General features: G+C 37.7%; 1 protein-coding gene across 1 annotated transcript; it reads left to right on the forward strand.

Annotated features, from left to right (window-relative positions):
• The first annotated feature begins 1051 nt into the window (after window positions 1–1051).
• MINAR2 (membrane integral NOTCH2 associated receptor 2) lies at window positions 1052–17460 on the forward strand. Its single transcript, XM_029216074.1, has 3 exons — window positions 1052–1216; window positions 13639–13866; window positions 17281–17460. The coding sequence occupies exons 1-3, from the start codon at window positions 1052–1054 to the stop codon at window positions 17458–17460; spliced, it is 573 nt and encodes a 190-aa protein (XP_029071907.1).
• The last annotated feature ends 3374 nt before the right edge of the window (window positions 17461–20834 follow it).

A 20834-nucleotide genomic window follows, 5' to 3' on the forward strand; every position in this document is an offset into this window, starting at 1 on the left:
GAATCAGATGGGTTTACAGAGGCACAAACATAACAACCTATGTCTTTTAAAAACTGCTGATGTGTCTGTCCTATGCCTTCTCAAGAGTGGAAATGTTCCCTCTTTCTCTAGATGAAAATCCACACTTTCCTGGTGAGAAGTATGGTTTGCCCAAGGCAGAGTGGCTTGTAATGAGAGAGCTTATCTCCCTTAAAGTCATCATCACTTCCTGGCTTAAGATGCCGTCCACAGCCTCACTCCCACCTCGGCTCCCTGAGTAGCAGGTGGGTTCACTTAGGACAGCACGTCATCCAAACCCAGCAGCCATGTTCTCCTTTGGTTCCAAATGTACTTTGTAAACACCAAGACCCATCACAGGAGTTTATACAGCTAGGAACAGAGTCAAAGAGACCTCAGATAGAGAATGGGTCAAAGCAGTAGTTTGGGGCACTAAATTACTGTAGCAAACTATCAGATTCTTGCCATTTCCCTACTCGAGCTGAAGCTGACAACCTAAACATGGTTAGATTTCACATGAGCCTGAGACTCTGGGAGTCAAAACATGAGAAGAAACAAGATCCCACGTATCACATGTGAGGCTGTGCAGGCAGAGCCAAGTCAGCTGGGTCAGCTCGGCAATGTTCAGAGAGAAATATTAAGTAATGTCTCCCTACAGGTGATTGTTTCATGTGCTCCAAACTGTGGACTCTAACCCTGAAATTCTGGCAGCCTTATCCAAAGAGTAGTTCCTCTTAAACTGTTACTCCTAACTCTGTATGGAGAGACATTATGTGCTACACATACCTAATTTTGGTATCCCATCCAATTTAATGCGTGTAGGCCCAACTGTTCCACTGAAGCACGCGTGCGTGCGTGTGTGTGTGGGGAAAGGTAAGGCAGCGTGCTACATTGTTCCTGTGTGTGGATGTGTCATTTCGAGAGTAGTTTCTGAGCACAGCCCAGAGACCTGGTTTCAGATGCCTGTCAGGCATTCTCAGGCTCATCAATAATGGACAGCTCTGACAGCGGCAGTCTTGCTTGCCTTTGTTTTCCACCGTAGAAGAAGGGAGACATGGATCTCTCTGTTTTGCCAAATAACAACCATCCTGACAAATTCCTGCAGCTTGACGTGAGGTCTTTAATGAGGAACTCAGCCCTTCTTCAGGCCAGTCTGGTGAAGTTTCCGGGAGGGAATTACCCTGCTGCACAGCACTGGCAAAACCTCATCTACTCACAGGTAAGATCTGGGAGCACATAAATACGCGGGCAGGGGCTTGCTTCTTTCTCGTTATTGGCCATTTCATCATTTGTGCAAAAAGAAAGCTATAGGGAACAGAGTACAAAGTAGCTGCTCACACTTGCCATAGAAAAGGTCTTTCTCTCTTCCTTAACATAAGGAGACTTTCTCTGATCACTTTATAAATTCTGTGAATTTTCCCAACCATTCGTTTTCCTCCAAGCACTAGCTTCTCAGCCTGTCATTTTAGATTTTGCCTAGCCCTCATTTTATACCTTCCCTTCAAATTTTTTCAATCATTTACTACATTTGCAAATAAGGCTCTGGGGGGAACCCTACCTCTATCTTTTGGGTAGTCTAAGCATAAAGCATCAGAAGCTTACATTGTGTGGGCTCATGCATGGCCTCTGAGAGAACTGAATCTTGCTTCTGCCTCATTTAGACAGACTCCCTTTTATCTCATGCAAAAGAGACTCAAACAGTGGAACAATGGCAACCTAATGATGGAAAGAAAGAAAACAGAGAGAACTCTCCACCTGGGAAAGGTGCTGGTTATTATTTTAGAGGTTCTTTTTTTTCCACAGGTGTCCATGTGGGCAAAACTTAACAATCAACCTTCAAACCCGGACTTCATTTCTTGCTTTCTTCTTTTGCATCTTCCTTCTTTTTGCTAACCAAAGGGGAAGAATAAAACTGTGATGAGTTCCATGTGCTGAAATAAACATAAATAAACTTGACTGTTGACAGCTCATGAAACAGGAATAATCTTTGTTTAAGATTTGAGGGCTAATGGGGTTAAGGGTTAGTCAATTTAGAAACAGGAAGAAGCATGTCATTTCAGAACAGATGTGACTGACCTGCAAACCCCTGCAAATCATTAAGTCCTTTGGAGTGGCTCAAATTCCCTAAACAGAAATTTGTTTTCTTTTAAGAAACAGTTGCTACTCATGAGTCCTGGTGTAAAGTGACTCCTTTGTGGTGTGTTTGTGGGCTCCTCGGGACCTTTATCATGAGATCATTCAAAATCAAGTACACTTGGATGATTATGTAAGTGTTTCCTCCATCTATGAGGATTTTAATTTATTTCCATTGTAAGGCAGCCTATTATGAAAACTAACTTTTCAAAAATTTTACATCCTTTTGTAATCCTCAAAACCCATCCATACACACCTTTTTGGTGGTTGCTTTTTTTGTGTTTTGTTGAAGTTAAATGTGATGAAATTTCTCCTTTGTCTTATTGTTTATATCATGGAATAAAATGATTCAAAACTCAATTCAGAGAACCTTGGCCCTCCTGTGCTATGAAGTTTAGTCTAAGAAAACATATCCAATAAATTCCTTTGAGGTTGGAACACATCGATCTAACATCTTTTGTTTAGGACTGGAGCTGACCTATTTCCTTCATGTGGAACTTCACAGTTTAAAGCTCTGTTGAATGTTGTTCCTAAACCTGAATGAAATGCAAATTTTTAAAGGGCATCTCTTTCAACAGGCCCTGATGTGTTGATATAGTTATTCAGGGCAAACCAAGAAGGTAAAAAAAAGTCTGCTTCATATGTCTTTGAATATGTTATCGGTAATTATAAACTATAGATAAACTTTATTAAGTTATACTTTTACCCTAAAATAAAACGTTATATGACTGAATAAATATTTCAGTTCAGTATACTACTGAAATAATGCTTGGAGAGAAGGAGTAAATGAATTACAAATTTAGTTAGTTGAGTAGGTGTGGCACAGATTATGAGTAAAAACAATTATATTCACTACATTAGATTGCAATATGTCAATAAGTAATTCTTCTCTCCTTGGCTGGATCTTAAAATCCAGGAGTGATATATTCATTGGCAAAAAAATAAATCTAAAAGAAATGAACATATAAAAGTTTTAAGGGGGCTTCCCTGGTGGCGCAGTGGTTGAGAATCTGCCTGCCAATGCAGGGGACACGGGTTCGAGCCCTGGTCTGGGCATATCCCACATGCCGCGGAGCAACTGGGCTCATGAGCCACAACTACTGAGCCTGCGCTTCTGGAGCCTGTGCTCTGCGACAAGAGAGGCCACGATAGTGAGAGGCCTGCGCACCGTGATGAAGAGTGGCCCCGGCTCGCCGCAACTGGAGAAAGCCCTCACACAGAAACGAAGACCCAACACAGCCAAAAAACATAAAAATTAATTAATTAATTAATTTAAAAAAATATTTTAAGTAGCTGTGGTGATACCTGGAATAAGGCACTGAATATACCAGGTGAATTTATGTGTTAGGGATGCAGAAGGTGGTAGGCAGCTGTTAAATAGTTCTTAATTTAAAACCGTTGCTCTGTTGGCTTAATGTCTCACTCTGCTAGGGAGACATTATGCCAATTGGGAGAACGTTGAATAAAGAGATTTGAAACTTGGTTTCTTGTCTCAAATCCACAATAAACCAATTTGAGAGACATAAATTATGACCCTTATTCAGTCCATGCCTTAGTATTTCCATTTGCAAAATTAGGGTAATGCTCATTTTACATATTTCCTTAAAACTGAGAGCAAATAAAACAAGGTAAAAACAATTGACAGGGTTTCTTATAAGAGTATAAGAAATGTGTATCATCATCATCATCACTTGCCAGTATTCCAAAATGTGTTAGAATTACCCTGTCATTAGAATTTGGAAAATAGCTGATAATACCACTTGCATTTATTGATGTATACGGTGGATGCAGGGGCGTATGTGTGCGTGTAGGTGTTAGAGGATGTAGTCAATACATTTGTCAAGCTATGTGGCTAACTCAAGCCGTTAGATTTTATACTCCCAAGAAATCCACACAAACTTCAGGTTTGTGTCAGCTTACCCTTTGGTCTCATACCCTCTATGTGCATGGTGTTTAGAATTCAGACTACCTCATGGAATGTCAAAGGACTTAGTCTACAAACATTGCCTTCAACGTTGGTAGTAACTCAACAGTTAAAACAAAGATCTCCTAGGGACTTGCCTGGCAGTCCTGTAGTTAACACTCCGCACTTCACAGCAGGCGCCACAGGTTTGATCCCTGGTCAGGGAACTAAGATCCTGCATGCTGTGTTGCATGGCCAAAAAAACCAAAAAACAAAACAGAGTACTGTATTTATATGCATAATTTATCTTTTAAGCTTTTTTAAAATTCACATTCCACCTTCAGAGGCAATTCTCTAAGCCATTTTACACTAACGGAAGCAATACCGTATGTATAGAAAAGTAAGCACAGATGTCCTCAGGCATGCCAGTATCTCCAAACACTGTTCATTCCCTCTATGTGGATACACAGGTCACCTGTATTTGTAGGGAGAGAGTACAAGCAAATATTTCTTGATTCCACTAGATTTATACTTCTTAAATTCTTTCAACTAGAGAAATAAAGAAGCTTCCTAATAAATTTCTTTTCAGTGCAATGAACAAACTTTTGCCAAAACCTAATGTTTCTGGTTGTTAAAATAATTTGGGGCATGTATCTGATGAAGGCATTTGGAATTGTATCCCAAATTTTTCTGCCAATCCCTTTATAAAATGAGGTAATAAAAGGAAAAAGCTGATTCCTTTTTTTTGGTATAAATGATAAAACATGTTTTTTCAGATATTGTGGTGGGATTTTTTTTTTTCTGATTAGCAGTTAGACTTCAGAATCTTTTCAGGTTAATCTATTTCTTATATCTTTTCCTGGCTTCCATCACATCTGTTTGAGAACCCAGGGGATTTCTGTACTAAACCTGTGAACTGAAACAAAAGACCAGGGGTAAGGAGGTTGCTCTTCCCTTGGTTTCTAGACAATGTCATTTACTGGGTGTATTTCCTAATCACCTTGCCTCACTTTTTTTTCAGTCTTATAACTCTTTTCCCCTTAAATTCTAAAGTCTCTTCTTTCTATCTCAGTTTTTTTTTTTTTTGGTATATCATAACTGTATTTCACAATCTGTCTCTGAACACGTGTCATGCCTTCTCCTGGACTGTCTCTTTTCCCAATACTCCATTTCCTATTTCAAAAAAAACAGCCACCTATGTGCAATAGGCTCCCGTTTTTAAGCTTATATTTGGGCAAATGTTATAGGACTTTTGAGGTACTTAATTTATTGTCTAGGAAGTAGATTGAGGAGCATCACTGAGCTGCTCAGGCAATTATCAGGACATGATTTATCAAGTTATGCTAAATTTACACAGTTCACAAAATCTCCATTGGGGTCAGAAATTCACCCTTGGATGGTATGCTGCCAGAAGCATTACCCACTTTGTCCCATCACACTGCTCCCAGATGAGACCCAAACGCCCCTGGCACTGAAACTGTATTAAAAGCACTGTGTGTGTCACAGGAGCACATGTGGGACTCCAGAGCCCTGGTTACTTGGAGAGGAAGGCAGGAGAGGGGGTTAAAGAGAGGTCTGGATCAGACCAGGAAGGCTTCAGAGGGTGTTGTCTAGATTTTTAAATTTTATCCTGAAAATTTGGAGGGGTTGATGAAAAATTTTAAGCAAGAGGATCACATGATCAAATTTGTGTTTCATGAAAGTAACCATTCTAGCAATTTGGAAAATAGAATTATTGTGGTCAGTGGGGAGCTGCTTTCCAAGAAAAGTTGTCTGTGGGCTCACATGTGCAATATAACAAAATGCCTTGTTTGCATTATGATTATGATAGGAACTACATTGTATGTGTAGACCAAACTGGGGAAATGGAAGTCTTTATGATCTTGATTCTCCCAGTTCATGAACATGGTATATATTTCCATTTATCATGCTCTTCGTATAGCCTTCAATTATGTCTTATAATTCTCCACATAGAAGTTTTGCATATAGTTGTAATGTTTATATCTAAATACTGATAGCAATTACTGCTCTTAAGAATAGGACCTTTTAAATCATGTTTTATAATAAAGTATTACATATGCTATTGATTATTGTATATTGATTTTGAATCCAGAAATTGTATTAACATCTATTTTACTTTGATGGTAAGTATCCCTGTAGATAATCATGTCATCTACTGTTTTGTTTCATTATTTACAACCCTTATTCCTTTGATTTATTTATTTAATTTTTAGTGTATTGCTCAGAACTTCGCAATAACGTATGAATGTTTGTGATTACTGGCATCTTTGTGTTAATTCTGAAACCAAGATAAATGCTTCTAATATTTGAACCATTAAGTAAACAGTGCCCTGGAAGTTTTGGGCAGATTCTCTTAGTTTAAGAAAGTTCCCTACTATTTTCATCTTGCTAGGAAATTTGCTCTAAATATGTTTAAATATTTTCCAAATATTTTTCACAATATACTGCAACCTTCTGTGTTGTTTCTTTCCTGATAATTGGTGAGTCACATTAATCTTCGAATATTAAACCATCTTCCTGGTAAAACATCTTTTTCTGGTATAAATCTTTCCTATCCTAGTATATAAAATATACATATTATAGGATTCTGTTTAGCAATATTTTATTAATGATTTTTTCATTTATGTTTATAATAGAAATTGGCCTATAAAAAATTACCTTTTCTTTTACCTACTTTCCTTGTCTGGAGTTTATACCAACTTCATAACATGAGTTGGGGAGTATTCCTTATTTTTCTGTATTCTGGAAGAGTTCAACAAGATAGAAATGAGATAGAAATAAGATAGAAATGATCTGTTTCAAGAATGTCTGAGCGCTGATTACAACGCTCATTCAGCCTGGTGTTCCTAAACCTGTGTATGCTTGGGGTCGATTTTAAACTATTGATTCAGTTAGTCAAATGATCACTGGTTTATTAACATTTCCTATTTTTTCCTTAATTAAATTTTATAAGTTATATTATGTGGGAAATTGCCCAATTGCATGTAAATTCTTAAAGTTACTCAGATTATACTCCTATTACAGTTCTTAATCTGTGCTATGTAACTTCTCACGTTCCTTTTACATATCTAACATTGTGAGTTTGTATCTTTTTTTTTTTTTTCCGGAGAAGTATTACCAGAGATATTTTTAATCGGTTTAGCCTTTTCAAAGAAATAGCTTTCAATATGGTTGATTCTCTCCGTTGTATATTTGGGTTATTTTTCTTCATAATATTTATTGATTTCTCCTTCTGTCCTTATTATTTCATGTTGACTATTTTCTTAGATTTACTCTGCAGTTTCCTTTTAAGGCTTTGAATTAGATGTTTATTACTTCATTAATTTTCTCATTCTGCTTTTATAATGTGAGCATATATGCTTATAATACTCCCTCAAAAGCTATTTCAGCTCCAGTTTTCATTTTCATTATGCCTAAGTTTTTAAATTCCCATCATTTATTTGAAATGTGTTTTAATTTCTACAAAATGTGGTAATTTACATTATCTTTTTGATATTAATGTCTAAATTTCTAATAAGTTGTGATCAAAGAGCATGATCTATATAATATTGAATGTTTGAAATTTCTTTTAGAGTCCAGGACATCACCAATTTTTGTAAATATTCAATGTATTTTTAAAATGGGTATTTTTAGTCGTTGAATAATGATATCAATGTCTTTGATCAAATGTGTTGGTTTCATTGTTCAAACCCTCTTTATATTTAATAATTTTTTTATCTGCTTGGTAAAAAATTATATGTATAAATTTCTCCTAGTTATCTCAAGTTTTGCTTTATATATTTGAGATTATTTTACTAGAGGCATACAAGTTTAGAAATATTATATTTTACTGATTATGCCTACATTTATTCATTTTCCACCAACACTTTCCTCACCTAACAAAGTCTTTTACCTGAAAGTTTATTTTGTCTGATATATATACTTTCTTAGTAGTTAGTCAGGCTAAATTATGTTGTGGAAACAAATATGCCCAAATTCTTGGTGACTTGACTCAATAAAATGTATCTGTCATTCACACAAGATCTGTTGTGGGTGGGAAAATTATCCTAGTGGCTTGCTTCCAAGTGGAACCCAGACTGTTCCTTTTTGAGGCTCTTTTATATCAGAATTTTTATGATGCTTGTAGCTAGAAAAGAGAGAGAGAGACTAAGCCAAGGATCAGGGATTTTAGGGGTCAAGCCTGTGTCCCAAACTAGCTGTTGTATGCCCATGAAGAAGAAATGGGTTTGCTGAGCACCTAGCCAGACTCTGCCACAGTCTATCATTTTGTTAAACATATATATACTTATATATTTCATCTTCCTACACACAGCATTCATCCTTCCCCAGAGGTACTAACACCAAAGTGAGCCAGTCACTACATTTAGCAGATGTCCCAACCATATCATCCTATAATCTTTGTTGGAATAGGAACGGGATCGCTACAGTAATTCTTCCTTTCTGAATGGGAAAAATGAAAGACGACAGACACTACCCAAAGTAATTCTGAGATTCCACTGAAAATAATGTGTGTGGGTGTCCTTCCTTGAAGGTAGGGAAGGTGGATTAGGCCATGATTCTGCTTTTTAGAAGACTTCCTGCTGCATTGTTCTCTAGGGTCCCCAGTCCTACCTGCTAGGAAGCTGCCCCTTGTTCATCATTCTCTTTTGCTATATCAGAGTGGGCCCTCCCTTGAGGCTGTAGAAACTTCAAAATTTACTCCTACTTATGGATATTTGGAGGCATAGGGTTATTGTTTTGTTTTATAATTTTGAACAATCAAAAGCTTTTAGTTCTAGGCTTGTGGTTTCTTTAGTGATACATATCTTATAAAACTTAGTGTGAGCTATTTATTAATGTAATCATATCTATTTTGTTGCGGTCAGGCCTATAGGTCAATAAACACACATAAAGTTCTCTTAAGGCATAGCTCTCAAATAGGCTTTTTTTCTTTTATTTGGCTGCGTCGCGAGGGCTTCCCTCTGCTGTGTCGGGTCTTCGTTGCAGCTCTCGGGCCTCTCTCCCGTCACAGGCTTCTCTCTACTTGTGGGGTGTGGGCTCCAGGGCACGTGGGGTATGTAGTTTGCGGCACATAGGCTCTCTAGTTGAGATGCGCAAACTCAGTAGTTGTGGCGCATGGGCTTAGTTGCCTTGCAGAATGTGGGATCTTAGTTCCCAGACCAGGGATCGAACCTGCGTCACCTGCATTGGAAGGCGGGTTCTTTACCACTGGACCACCAGGGGATTCCCTCAAGTAAGCTTTAATGGTTTGCTTTTCTACCTCCATTTCTCCATCCTTTAACTCAATGACAAACACCTGGAGGCAGTCAGGAATAATAGTTTTGAAACCACACCCTAACAGGACCTTTACCCTGAGTCACTTCGTTCAGCGAAGAACTTTGTTTTTATTTTTTAATGTTTCATTTGATTTTTCTATTTATTTATTTATTTATTTATGCCTGCATTGGGTCTCTGTTGCTGTGAGCGGGGGCTACTCTTTGTTGCGGTGCACGGGCTTCTCATTGCGGTGGCTTCTCTTGTTGTGGAGCACAGGCTCTAGGGAGTGCAGGCTTCAGTAGTTGTGGCTCACAGGCTCTAGAGCGCAGACTCAGTAGTTGTGGTACACAGGCCTAGCTGCTCCACGACATGTGGGATCTTCCTGTACCAGGGATCGAACCCCTGTCCCCTGCATTGGTGGGCGGACTCTTAACCACTGCGCCACCAGGGAAGTCCCAGCTAAGAAGTTTTAATCCGCTTTTTTTTTTTTTTCCTCAATCCATTTTTTTAAATGATTCTATATCTTAGTGTTTGAGGTCTATAAACAGTCAGATTTTTAACAATAGAAGGCATCAAATTTCCAGAGTTTCTCTACTCTTTCTTCTTGGAAAATATTCAGTTCTTTCTCTAATGTCATCTTTTTCTTGTATTACACCAGCACTGTGTTCCTTGTACATAAATGCTCTGATTATTTATAATACCTCTCATACAGATACAGGGGATTAGATTCCAAATGACCACAGATGACACTTATACCAAACATTTTTCACTGTATTATGTGAATAACCATCAATCCGGCTTCCAATATCCCTTTCATCCCTTTCCACTTCTTGACTGCTAAGCCAATGCCCACATTTGTAGAAATTCAAGATATCACTTTCTGTATTAAGGAACGTAGGCTAGGCTACACTGTAATGACAAAATATCTCTAACTAAAAAGAAGAAAAGCATTCTTGTGCGTGTCTGAGGAAGGGTAGATGGGTTTGGGGGGCAACTCTTTTCCAAGCAGTATCCTAGGGCTTGAAGTTCTTTCATCTTAAAACCCTGCCATCTCAGAATCCTTGCTTACAGTGACACAAAAATGGAAAGTGAGGAAGAGTGAGCCAAAAATCTTGGAGAATTCAGGGGCTCAGCTTGGAAGTGGTCTCTGTTACTTTTGTCCACACATCATCAGAAGAGCTGGCCCCAGTTTAACTTCAAACAGCCTAATAAAGGCAGTCATCCCTTGTACTCAGGAAGGGAAAACAAAATTGCTGAGTGTCTAACCAGTCAGATACCAGCTCTTGTTTCTTTATATTTGCCTGCTATATCTTTTTTTATACTTTCACTCTCATTTTTTCTGAGTCCTTATATTTTGGGTATTTCTCTTGTAAATATTATATAATTAAATTTGATTTTAAAAATCTGATATGACAGTCTGTCATTTAAATAGAGGGTTTAGTCTATTTACATTTAACATGATTATTTCAAAATTTTTTCTATTTTCCTAAGACTTTCTCCTCTATATTCTTTGTTTCAGGTTTCTTACCTTTTAGATTAATTTTCCTCTATCCTTTTTCTTCTGATCTACCAATTTAGAAGCTATACATTCTTTCTCTATTTTTTAGTAATATCTCAATACTCTCACTGAAATGATTTCTTAAAATTTCCTAATTAAATATATCTGTTAAACTTTTAACTGTACAGTTTCAGTTTTCTTTTATCTTAAAACTCACCAATTAGTGGTTATTCTTATTTCTATTTTACCATAAAATCAGTGCTTCCTTAGATTTCTGTATATATTTGTCAGTTTTTTCTTTTCTTTTCTTTTCTTTTTTTTCTTTGTTTTGCCTAGCATTCCTTCCTGCCTCTTAATCTTTCATTTTATTATCAGGTTTCTTCCTACTGAAGTACATTTTTTAGAGATTCCTTCTGTTTTGGCCTATTAATTGTATATTCTCAGTGTTTATCTGAAAGTCTTCTATATCACTCTTTCCATTAAATGATAGCTTACTTATACATAAATGACATAAATAATGATTAAAGTATATAAAGGGTAAATGGACAAAGTAATGGTTAATACAGAAGAGCCTAGGTAAACTTTGAAGTGTTACTTTAAGTATTTTTAAAAAGAAGTTATTTTAGAGCTTATATGAGTAAAATAATGGAATTACTGTTGAGTTTCCTTTTGTTAAGTGTAGTCCATCTAGAATGTGGAGTGAAAAGTTAAACTCAAATACATGCTTTGTTTCCTTTCTTAAGAGATTTTGAAAAAATATATCAAAATACAAAAGAACCTCAACCATGATTAGTATTTTCTATTTCTTCCATAAAATGCTTAATAAAGTTATTCTATTAATTTTCCCTTCACATGTCCTTCAGACATGAAATTGTCATGCAATGCAAAAATAAATGGCACCAAGTTCTAGGATGAGCATCAAACATTCAGGAATATAGTTTAGAATTAATGGCTTGAATGTTCTTTTAAAAATAGCCCTGATTATTTTTCTGTCTTTTGTATATTAGTTTTTCAAGACCTTTATACATTGTAATAGAAAGTATTATTTTTTCTTAACCCCCGAAACTGTATTTTTCTGATTTATAGAGCTTTCTTATTTAAGAAGCTCAAGGAATAGTCCAGCAGGCAAGAAAACTGACAAAGTCAATTTTTCAATGTCAGAAGAATTATTTCTCTTCAAAGATAATCAAAGATATCTAGCCTTGAAGAAAAAAACTTGAGTCAGAATTATGCTAAACTGAAACTATCTAAATTTTGTATCAAGTTGTTTTTTCTCAATTCAGAAACATTTTTCATGAGGTCATCTATCTTAAAGATAAACACTAAGTCAAGATGATTTATTATTTCATTACAAACTTCAATATTATGGAATATAAATTGATTTTGAGCAGACCAACGACCTAATAAAGTCAGAGATGATCTCCAAGTTGAAAGTCAGAGATGATCTCCAAGTTGATCACTAAGTATGTAAAAACTGTCTGGACTAAGAAAATTAGATAAACCTAAGGCCCAAGAGAATGTGAATGGTTTTATCTAGATGATTTTTTGCCAGCCATTTCAGAAGGAAACTACATATAATATTAGTTCACAACTTAGCTTATATAAACACATATTTAATGTGACCTATATACCCCAATAGATACTGAGGGAATCAGTGTATTAATGATTAAAAATGTAACTCAGAAAAATATTATTTGCTATTGAAACTTCTCTGTTTAAGAAGACTGAAATATGTGAAACACATTTATTGAAAAATTTCCTGTAAATTAATGAAATGTGTCACCAGTTTGTAAGGGTTAAACCGAAGTGTTCCAAAAATTAACTTATGTGGAGTTCCTCTCCCATGATGCCCCATCATAAATGAGACGTTACTATAAACTTTTTTTTCTTCTCAATTTTATTTGGCCAATGAACAAATTTTAATCTAAAATTTTTCTACCTTTGTGATAGTTTTGTAGTCATAAGAAAAAAAAGCAGAGTAAAAATATGAAGGTCATACCAGACACAGAAAAACCACTTTGTATGATTCCATTTACATAATTGAATACAAACTGACCTATGCTGTTATCCTACTGGTTATCCTTAGGGAGGGAGAGGGATAGTAACTGGAAGGCAGCATGAGGTGTGCTGGTAATGGTTTGTTTCTTGGTAGTATCTTGGGTTTATTTGGTATGTGAAAATTTATAATATATGCACTTTTATAATATATTCACTTTTCTACATATATATCATGCTTTAATAAAAAAAAGTTTTTAAACATCTAGAAGTCAGAATTAGAGCCTTCCAATAGCCAGCTGGTCTGTAGCTACATATAGGAGTGCAATGCTAAGTTAGTCCAGTTCTCCAAGCTGCCTGAAATGAGAGTCCTAAGGGAGTTCCCATGAAAGCCAAGGCATATCTATAAAATGCCTTTTAATCTTGATTTTTCTGGATTAATACAACAATGCTAAATTCTTTTAATCAGTCATGGAATGCACAAGTAGAAAGAAATAAAGTGTCAAATCTCAGTGCAAATAAGCTGGGGGGAAATGGCTTTGTTTAGAATTCTACTATTTGAATTAAAGAACATTGTCCTTTTTCTGTTGTTATAAAATAGCATTTTAATGAATGATTACTGAAGCTCAACAAGATCACATGCAAAGAAATAACTCAATTAATGGTAGGATCCTAGGTCAAACTGGATCCTAGAATTCTTCCTTCATTCATTGTCCTAATCTGTTGGGCTTCCAGGCAGAATCAGCAAGCTTTCAGGTACAATTATTTCACGTTGCCTTCCTTGTCATCAGTGACCTATTGGTAAGACAAACTTTGTCACTGTGCCTCCTGACAGAGAGAGAAGAAGAATATTACTGCTCAACGAATGAGGAGATCCAGTGTGGAGAGTGCTGTGAGCACAGAGAGCCCCCCACCATCCCTGTCATCAGTTCTGAAGAATAACCCACTATACGGTGATGTGAGTTTGGAGGATGCTATGGAAGAAAGAAAAAAGAAACCTTCATGGACTGTTGAGGAATATGACAAGCATTCCCTGCACACAAACCTCTCTGGGCATCTGAAGGTACTCAAGGCAAAGAATCAACTCCTTTAATTGATGAGGGAGATCAGTTAAATAATCTAAAAGAAATGGGTACTGAGGTGAAAGGCACTCTTCACTAGGCACAAAATTTCCAGATTTCAGGTCATTTTGGCCTCTGGCTTCACTTTCTCTCTCCTAGTCAGTAGTTATGTTTATTTATGTGTTTTGTGTTTTACAATTTCAGCAATTACCAGCATCTCTACGGTGTAGAGAGAAAGAAATGGTGTGACACAGAAGAAGGGTTTACCTGGAAGGTATCAGGATTTGAAAGTTAATTTGCCAGATTAAGTATGTTTTCCTCTAGTTTTGTGATCATCTATGTTCATGAATACTTAAGAGTTCCTTATTCTACATTTATTCAAAAATATTGACTAAATACTCTGTCTTAGGCACTGTGCAAGGCAGTTCTCATCAAAGATCATTTTATTTCAAGCCTACTCAGTGATTTAAGATTGCACATTTACATTTTGGACATTTTCCTGTGTCTCAGTAACAAAACAAAACAAAAACATTTCAACACAGGAAAAGTATGCAATGAACTCATTCACCCAGCTTAAACCCAATTCAGGTTTTTCTTTTTTTTCCCCCTGGTGTCACCCATCAAATAGAGGGTCTAGGAATACCTGAAAAGCAGGGAGAGAGGCCCTCTGTTTTCTGAGTGGACTGGATTCCTACCCAGCCTTGGCTTACCTCTGCCCACCCTAGGGCCAGAAAGGTCTGACATTTTCCAAGTACTTCCTTTAACAATGTATGTCTGTTCTAAACCCCATACTTTAATCACCTACAGATTTTTCCTGCTGAAGGGGACAGCATTATGTCCCTCTAAAGTCCTACACTTTTTAAAATCTCAAGTGTGCACTCCTTGAAATAGTGTCCAAAGTCTTTGGAGTTTCTTAGTCTCCTAGTGGATTTAGTGTATCTCCTCCTTAATGTAGCCTCTTTTCCAGAGACGTTTCCATAACAGATGCTCCCCCCTAGCAACAATAATCTTGTGTTTTTTTATCAGGAATCTAAATATCAATACCTCTAGGAAACAACCTTCTACAACTAGGAAAAAGTGTATTGATTTATTTCACAAACATTTCTTGACTGTATGCTAGAGCCTCTATTCTTTTCTTTGTTGTTTACGTGAATGACAAAGGGACTATGAAGATGAATATGACTCTCCTTGCCCTCAAAATTTTATCTAACTGAGCAAAGTAACAATAACTCTAGACAGGACAGAGGAGGAAGAGGATAGTGGATAGAGGATAGGAAGAACAGTGGAAAGTGCTGTGCAGATTCAGAAGAGGACAAAGTCCCACTGGATTAAAAGAAGCCTTTATGAAAAAGTTAATTTATGCTGGACTTGAAGAGTGTGTACAATTCCAGAAGACATAGGTTGTTTGTATGAGTGGAGAGGCCCTCTTCTGTCAGAAGTGGCAAGAAAGAAGGCACATATACAAGAGTGTGAGAGAGTTTGTCAGAACAATAGGTAGTCCAGTTTTGCTGGAGCTACAGTTTAAGTAATAGAATAAAGTGGGGGGGGGGAAAGGCTAACAAACAGACTCAAAAAAAAAACGAAAGTTCAAATGTAAGGCTAAAGAAACTGAACATTATCGGCACTGAGGGGTAATATTTTGTTGGACAATACCATGACATGCTTAGGAAGACTGAACGTGAATAGCTGGATGCATTGCTTTACGAAAGCCAGGGCCGGCCCCCTCCCCACCCATCCTCTACCTGTACACTCACCTCAGAGCAGAGGCCCGTCAGGTCAGAGGCTTGTATGCAGACCTCATGATGCTATTTTGAGAGATGCTTCTGGAAGTCATGGCTTTTGTTTTTATTAGGTTCTCTTCTTGACCTCATCATTTCAACTTCTTTCATCACCATCCCTACCCATATCTCCTAATTAGCAGACAGAGCCCCCAACCTAATTTCTGAAACCTTTTCAACTACTTTACAGGCCATGAAAGTTCCATGTGCTTTTGGCCACTCCCATTTTTCTAAATTACTAACTTTAAGAAAGGAGAAAAGAAGCCCATATTTAGTTACAAAGGCAAGCTATAGGCAGAATGTAAGAAAGGATAGTCTCCATTATGGAAGTTCTTACTGAAGAATGAGGCATTAAACTTGCAGGGAAAGTGCAGGCCTCTGATTAGGACACAGACACAAGTGAAGGATAAGAGTGAAGTAGGCAAGGATTTTTAAATCAGCTATCCTTTTGCACAGGTCATCCAAATTTTATTTTAATGTTTTCGCTTTTCTAAGACTGGGAAGTTGAACCTAGTAGCAATGTGATGGAAGAGTTATATTGCCATCACCAGAATCCACCCAGCTCCCCTTCCTCTTTTAGCAGTCTGAAGCTAGTTCATTACCCTTGTGTCCAGCCATGGAAACTGGCTGACTTTAAGTCCACTGAGCCTAGAGAGGCAGAGAGAGGATGGGCAGCCCAGCTACAAGCCACTGCAATACTCCAAATGAGAAATAATAAGGCCTGAAGTGGGTTTATGAAAATAGAGATTTAGAATTCACCATAAATTTGTTGTATGTCTACCAGATGCCAGTTATAGACACTGAATCATTAGCACTGAAAAACAGCAGGAGAAAATAGGAGGGAAAAAATAGATATGTGTGTGTGTATATATATGTTTTACATGTATAGACAGTAGAGTTTGCACATGATTCATTGGACGTAGGAGATGAAATTGAGTAGAAGACAATTTCTCAGGGTTGAATGGGAGACAAGGCCAGTGAAAGAATCAGAGACATGGGGCCTAGGAGGTGATGTGGGAAAGGATATACTGGGTCCTTTCTCCAGAAGGTCAAACAGTGCCAGAGTTTCTGCATGCCAACATGCTGTATTCCGCTACAAGGAAGACCAGAAGATTGAGAAGCATGGAAAAGACTCTTTACTCTTGGTCTTACTCCTCCTTCCATGGAAGTCAGCTTCTGGATTTACTGAAAAACTCAGCAAACATCTTTATCCCTATTATGCCAACAAAATCAAACCCCCAAGGCTCCGCTAAGGCAAGGAATTTTCATTTTATTTCAACTCACTAACCTGATTGACACACAGTATTTATGAGTTGTAAGAGACACGAAATTAGCGAAAGGATGACAGAAACGCTCTTGTGTTTCTGACCCTGCAATGTGAGCAATTTATTCAGTAAGCCGTGCAGACTTCCTAATGAATTCTCATGCAGACCTACAGGTGGAAGCTGAGGATTCCTGGTCAGCCAGGGGCTGTAGCTACATGTTCCTACTATTCAAGGAAGCCTAGCCTCTCTTATTTGAGCAGTGACACTTAGGACAGTGTGAATATGGACGTAAAGTACCTATACGGTCTTGTTCTGCAATCTCATTGAGTCTGTAACACTGACTGATCCTATTCTTCGTGTAATTTTCTTTTAGGAAAATCCTAATGACCTACGGTTTTGGTTGGGAGACATGTACACACCCGGTTTTGATACCTTACTGAAAAAGGAAGAAGAACAAGAGAAGCATTCAAAATATTGTCGTATAGGTCTGATTTTGCTCCTCGTTGCCTGCGTCTTGGTTTCCATAGTAACTGTTAGCACTTTTTTCACCTAAAGAAACTGCCACAGACACAGTGACATTTCTTTAAAATCTTTCTAAATAAACATTTGCAGAAAAACTTGTTTACGGAGTGTGAATGTATTGTCGATGGTTCAGTCAAATGTAATTGTCTCGGAGAATGCAAACGTTGTTTGAGATATGCTAACTTTCTCTACTTTGTCCTATGAAACCTTTGTAAGAATCCCAGCCTGAGCTTTGTCCTTTGAGAAGCAAGAATTCTGGGGATCGTAACCAATAAAAAGTTAACACAGACAACCAAACTTAAAACACTTTGATAGCGAACAAAACAGCACCGACAATTGTCAGCAGCTTTGTCCTAATTCCTACACTATATTCACCTTGTTTTTATTTATATTTTTATTTCTTTTTTGATTATCATTTTTATTGGAGTATAATTGCTTTACAATGTTGTGTTAGTTTCTGCTGTACAATGAAGCGAATCAGCTATATGGATACCTATGTCCCCTCCCTCTTAGACCTCCCTCCCCACCCCAATCCCACCCATCTAGGTCATCACAGAGCACCGAGCTGAGCTCCCTGTGCTATACAGCAGGTTTTTAAACACTGTTATCACCCTCCTGTCATCACTAGGAAAGTTGAGCAGATCATTTTTTGGCCAACTGCCAGGTATCCAGGATACAAGCTTCTAGTCATGCTGCCTGTTGGGTTGGATTCATGCTGTTTTATCTTCCTTTATTCCTGTTTAAGCCAGAAAAAAAAGGGGTAGGGATATTCAAACATTTTTATTTTCCCAGTAATCCTTTATGCCTCAGTTTCATGTTGCAATTTTCATAGACCTAAACTTGGACAGGCCATAGTTATATAATTAATCACATTTAGATCCAGTTGTGCTTACTGTTTGATCCAAATTGGCTAGTGTGACCCCTGGTGGCGGTCAGGGTATATCAACAGCCCTGGCCCTAAAAAATCAGAGGGAATGCTAAGAGAACAGAACTTGAATACTAACTGTGCCTTTTGCTAGAACTCTTGGACCCTGAGCAAGTCATTCTCTCTGAAAAAGGATAATATCACCTCCCCAGTAGGGCTTGCCTAAGGACTAAATAAGAGGCATAGATAAGAATAATGCCTGGCTCCTAGTAAGTAGTTGCCTAGTTAACTGCAGTCTTTACCACTAACATGGTTTATCAGCACCTGAAGTCACCTTACTTTGCACGCAGATACCTGGGAACGTGGTTCTGGGCACAGAAGGAGAAGTAAGTCACCACCCTTCCCTTTCTCCTTGGACACCCTTCCCTAAGTCCCTCGTCCCCACTCCTTTCTCCTCATTCAAGACTCCTTGCTGCCCCCAGACTATCTCAGGCAGAAAAAAAAAGGGACATTCTCCTCTTCCCATTAGTCAGGTTTTGCCCTTTTGGGGTTGCCATATCATTTTGTTGTTATTTCTCTTAAAAATACTTGAAATAAAGTGCACTAAAATACAGCGTGACTGTACAGTAAAATCGTTGTGCACAAAAATTCTCTTAAGCATATTTCTTATTCCTCCTCTTCTTTATGATAGAACTGAATTAAGAAGCAGTGAAGGTCCTAGGGGCTTGCTGAGGGCAGGCACCCCCTCACTGCATATGCCAGTAGAACTGAGTTAAGAAGCAGTGAAGGTCCTGGGGGCTTCCTGAGGGCAGGCACCCCCTCACTGCATATGCCTCGTAGACAACAACTTGCTATTACTCTGTTTTCAAAGCTTGAGTGTCCAGTGTTTGCCTCTAAGGGATTCAAACGTGTTCAGATCTCTGCTCCACATGGAAATCATTTGTGCTACACCAGGTTACATCGGGCTGTCCAAGGCCACGTACAGGTAAGGCTCTCTAAAAGCACGAAGCAGAGGTAAGCATAGAAGTATGCAGCTGCCCACTTCATCTCATTACCCTTTTTTTCTGCCCAGTCAAGCGTTTCTCTGCTCCCTCTGGCCCTCCTGTACTCTCATCTACCATACTATCCAGTCATTTGTCTTTCAGCTTGGATGAGTTTACTACTTTGCTACTGCTCCCAAACCAGTCTTCATTTTCAGCCTTCAGTATAACTGAAGAATCAAAATATGTTATTGTCACTCATCAGGTAAATGTTGTGCATCTACATGAGAGGGGAAGTCATAAGTAGAGAGAGTACATCCATGTGTGCACTAAAAATCATAACATGAGGGCAGTTCCAATTTCTCCTTCAGTATGGGTTTTGAAAATGGCTCAAGCAGAAAAGGCATAATAAGATCATGGAAAATACAGAGATGATGGCCCTAAATAGGCTTAAGTTCAAATACGGGCTTTCTGAAAAAGCTCCAATTCAAATTCAATGAACTAATGCTTCAAAAGCATTTAAATACAACCCCTGGCACATAGTAGGTGGTCATTAAATAATAACTATAATTATCTTCAAAGAAGTGACCATTTTAATCACTTCTTTTAAATTTTTTAAAATTAAGACTGGGAGCTATAAATTCTTAAATAATAATGGTTTCAAATTGTAATCTTTCCCAGGTTCTTTAGAAAGTGCACTGCACCCCCAAAAAATCTGAGGGGCTTTTTGTTTTGTTTTGCTTTTGTGTATTAGGTTAGTGTGTGGGAGGTCTAAAAGCAACTAGAATTGTAATTTTCTAGAGAAAAAAAAAATTCCAGCTGTGGATACTTTTTAAAGTGCTGCTCTCAGATTTAAAAGAATTAATTTTTTAAAAAATATATATAACCCATTAATGGCTATTCCAATTATATTCATGTTGCTGTCACCTAGTGGAGAGTTTGTGGTTGGAAGACCGAAGGGTGTGTGGCTGCTCTATTTATCCGGAGAGCACTCCTGCCATCTGGTGGTTTTGTTTACTGTGCCAGCCCTTAACCCATGAAAAAGCCTTTTACCAAAGGGACACTTTACAGGTGGAGGCCTAATTCTGCCTCTGTGGTTAGAATCAGTGTGATCAGATGGCCAAAAGCTCCTGTCTTCCCTCTTGCAACCACCAATTTTGATACCATCTCATCTTGCAAGAAAAGAGATATGACTGACCTGGAGTCATCCTGACATTTGAAGGCAGAAGGGTGATCTCAGAGATCACCCCATTCCCAACCTTCTCAAATTGCTTAAGATGTTAGGAATATTAAATAATTTATGGCTTATTTCAGATATAGTATGGCCTGAATTTCTGAATTTTTAGCTTTCCGTATTGAGAGTGTCTTTATTTTTTAATTCCTCTTTTTCCTATACCTATTGTTTATTACCAGTTTTTAAATTCTCCTCTCATATAATTGAAAAGGTAATTTTATCATCTATGAGAAATAATTTTTAAAACTGTAATTAGATAGGGCTGTTAAATCTCAACCCCTCTGGATTTCTACTTACACAGTCACAGAGTCTGATGGACTGTGCTT

This window comes from Monodon monoceros, unplaced genomic scaffold (genome assembly GCF_005190385.1).
Source record: "Monodon monoceros isolate NGI ecotype Baffin Bay Population unplaced genomic scaffold, NGI_Narwhal_1 Super_Scaffold_12, whole genome shotgun sequence".
NCBI lineage: Eukaryota > Metazoa > Chordata > Mammalia > Artiodactyla > Monodontidae > Monodon > Monodon monoceros.

Excerpts from the sequence above, each read along its gene's own strand:
- MINAR2 (XM_029216074.1), top strand. The coding sequence starts at position 1,052 with ATGGATCTCTCTGTTTTGCCAAATAACAACCATCCTGACAAATTCCTG. Across the intron at positions 1,217-13,638 it reads AAAACCTCATCTACTCACAG|AGAGAGAAGAAGAATATTAC; the intron begins GTAAGATCTGGG and ends GCCTCCTGACAG. Across the intron at positions 13,867-17,280 it reads ACCTCTCTGGGCATCTGAAG|GAAAATCCTAATGACCTACG; the intron begins GTACTCAAGGCA and ends ATTTTCTTTTAG.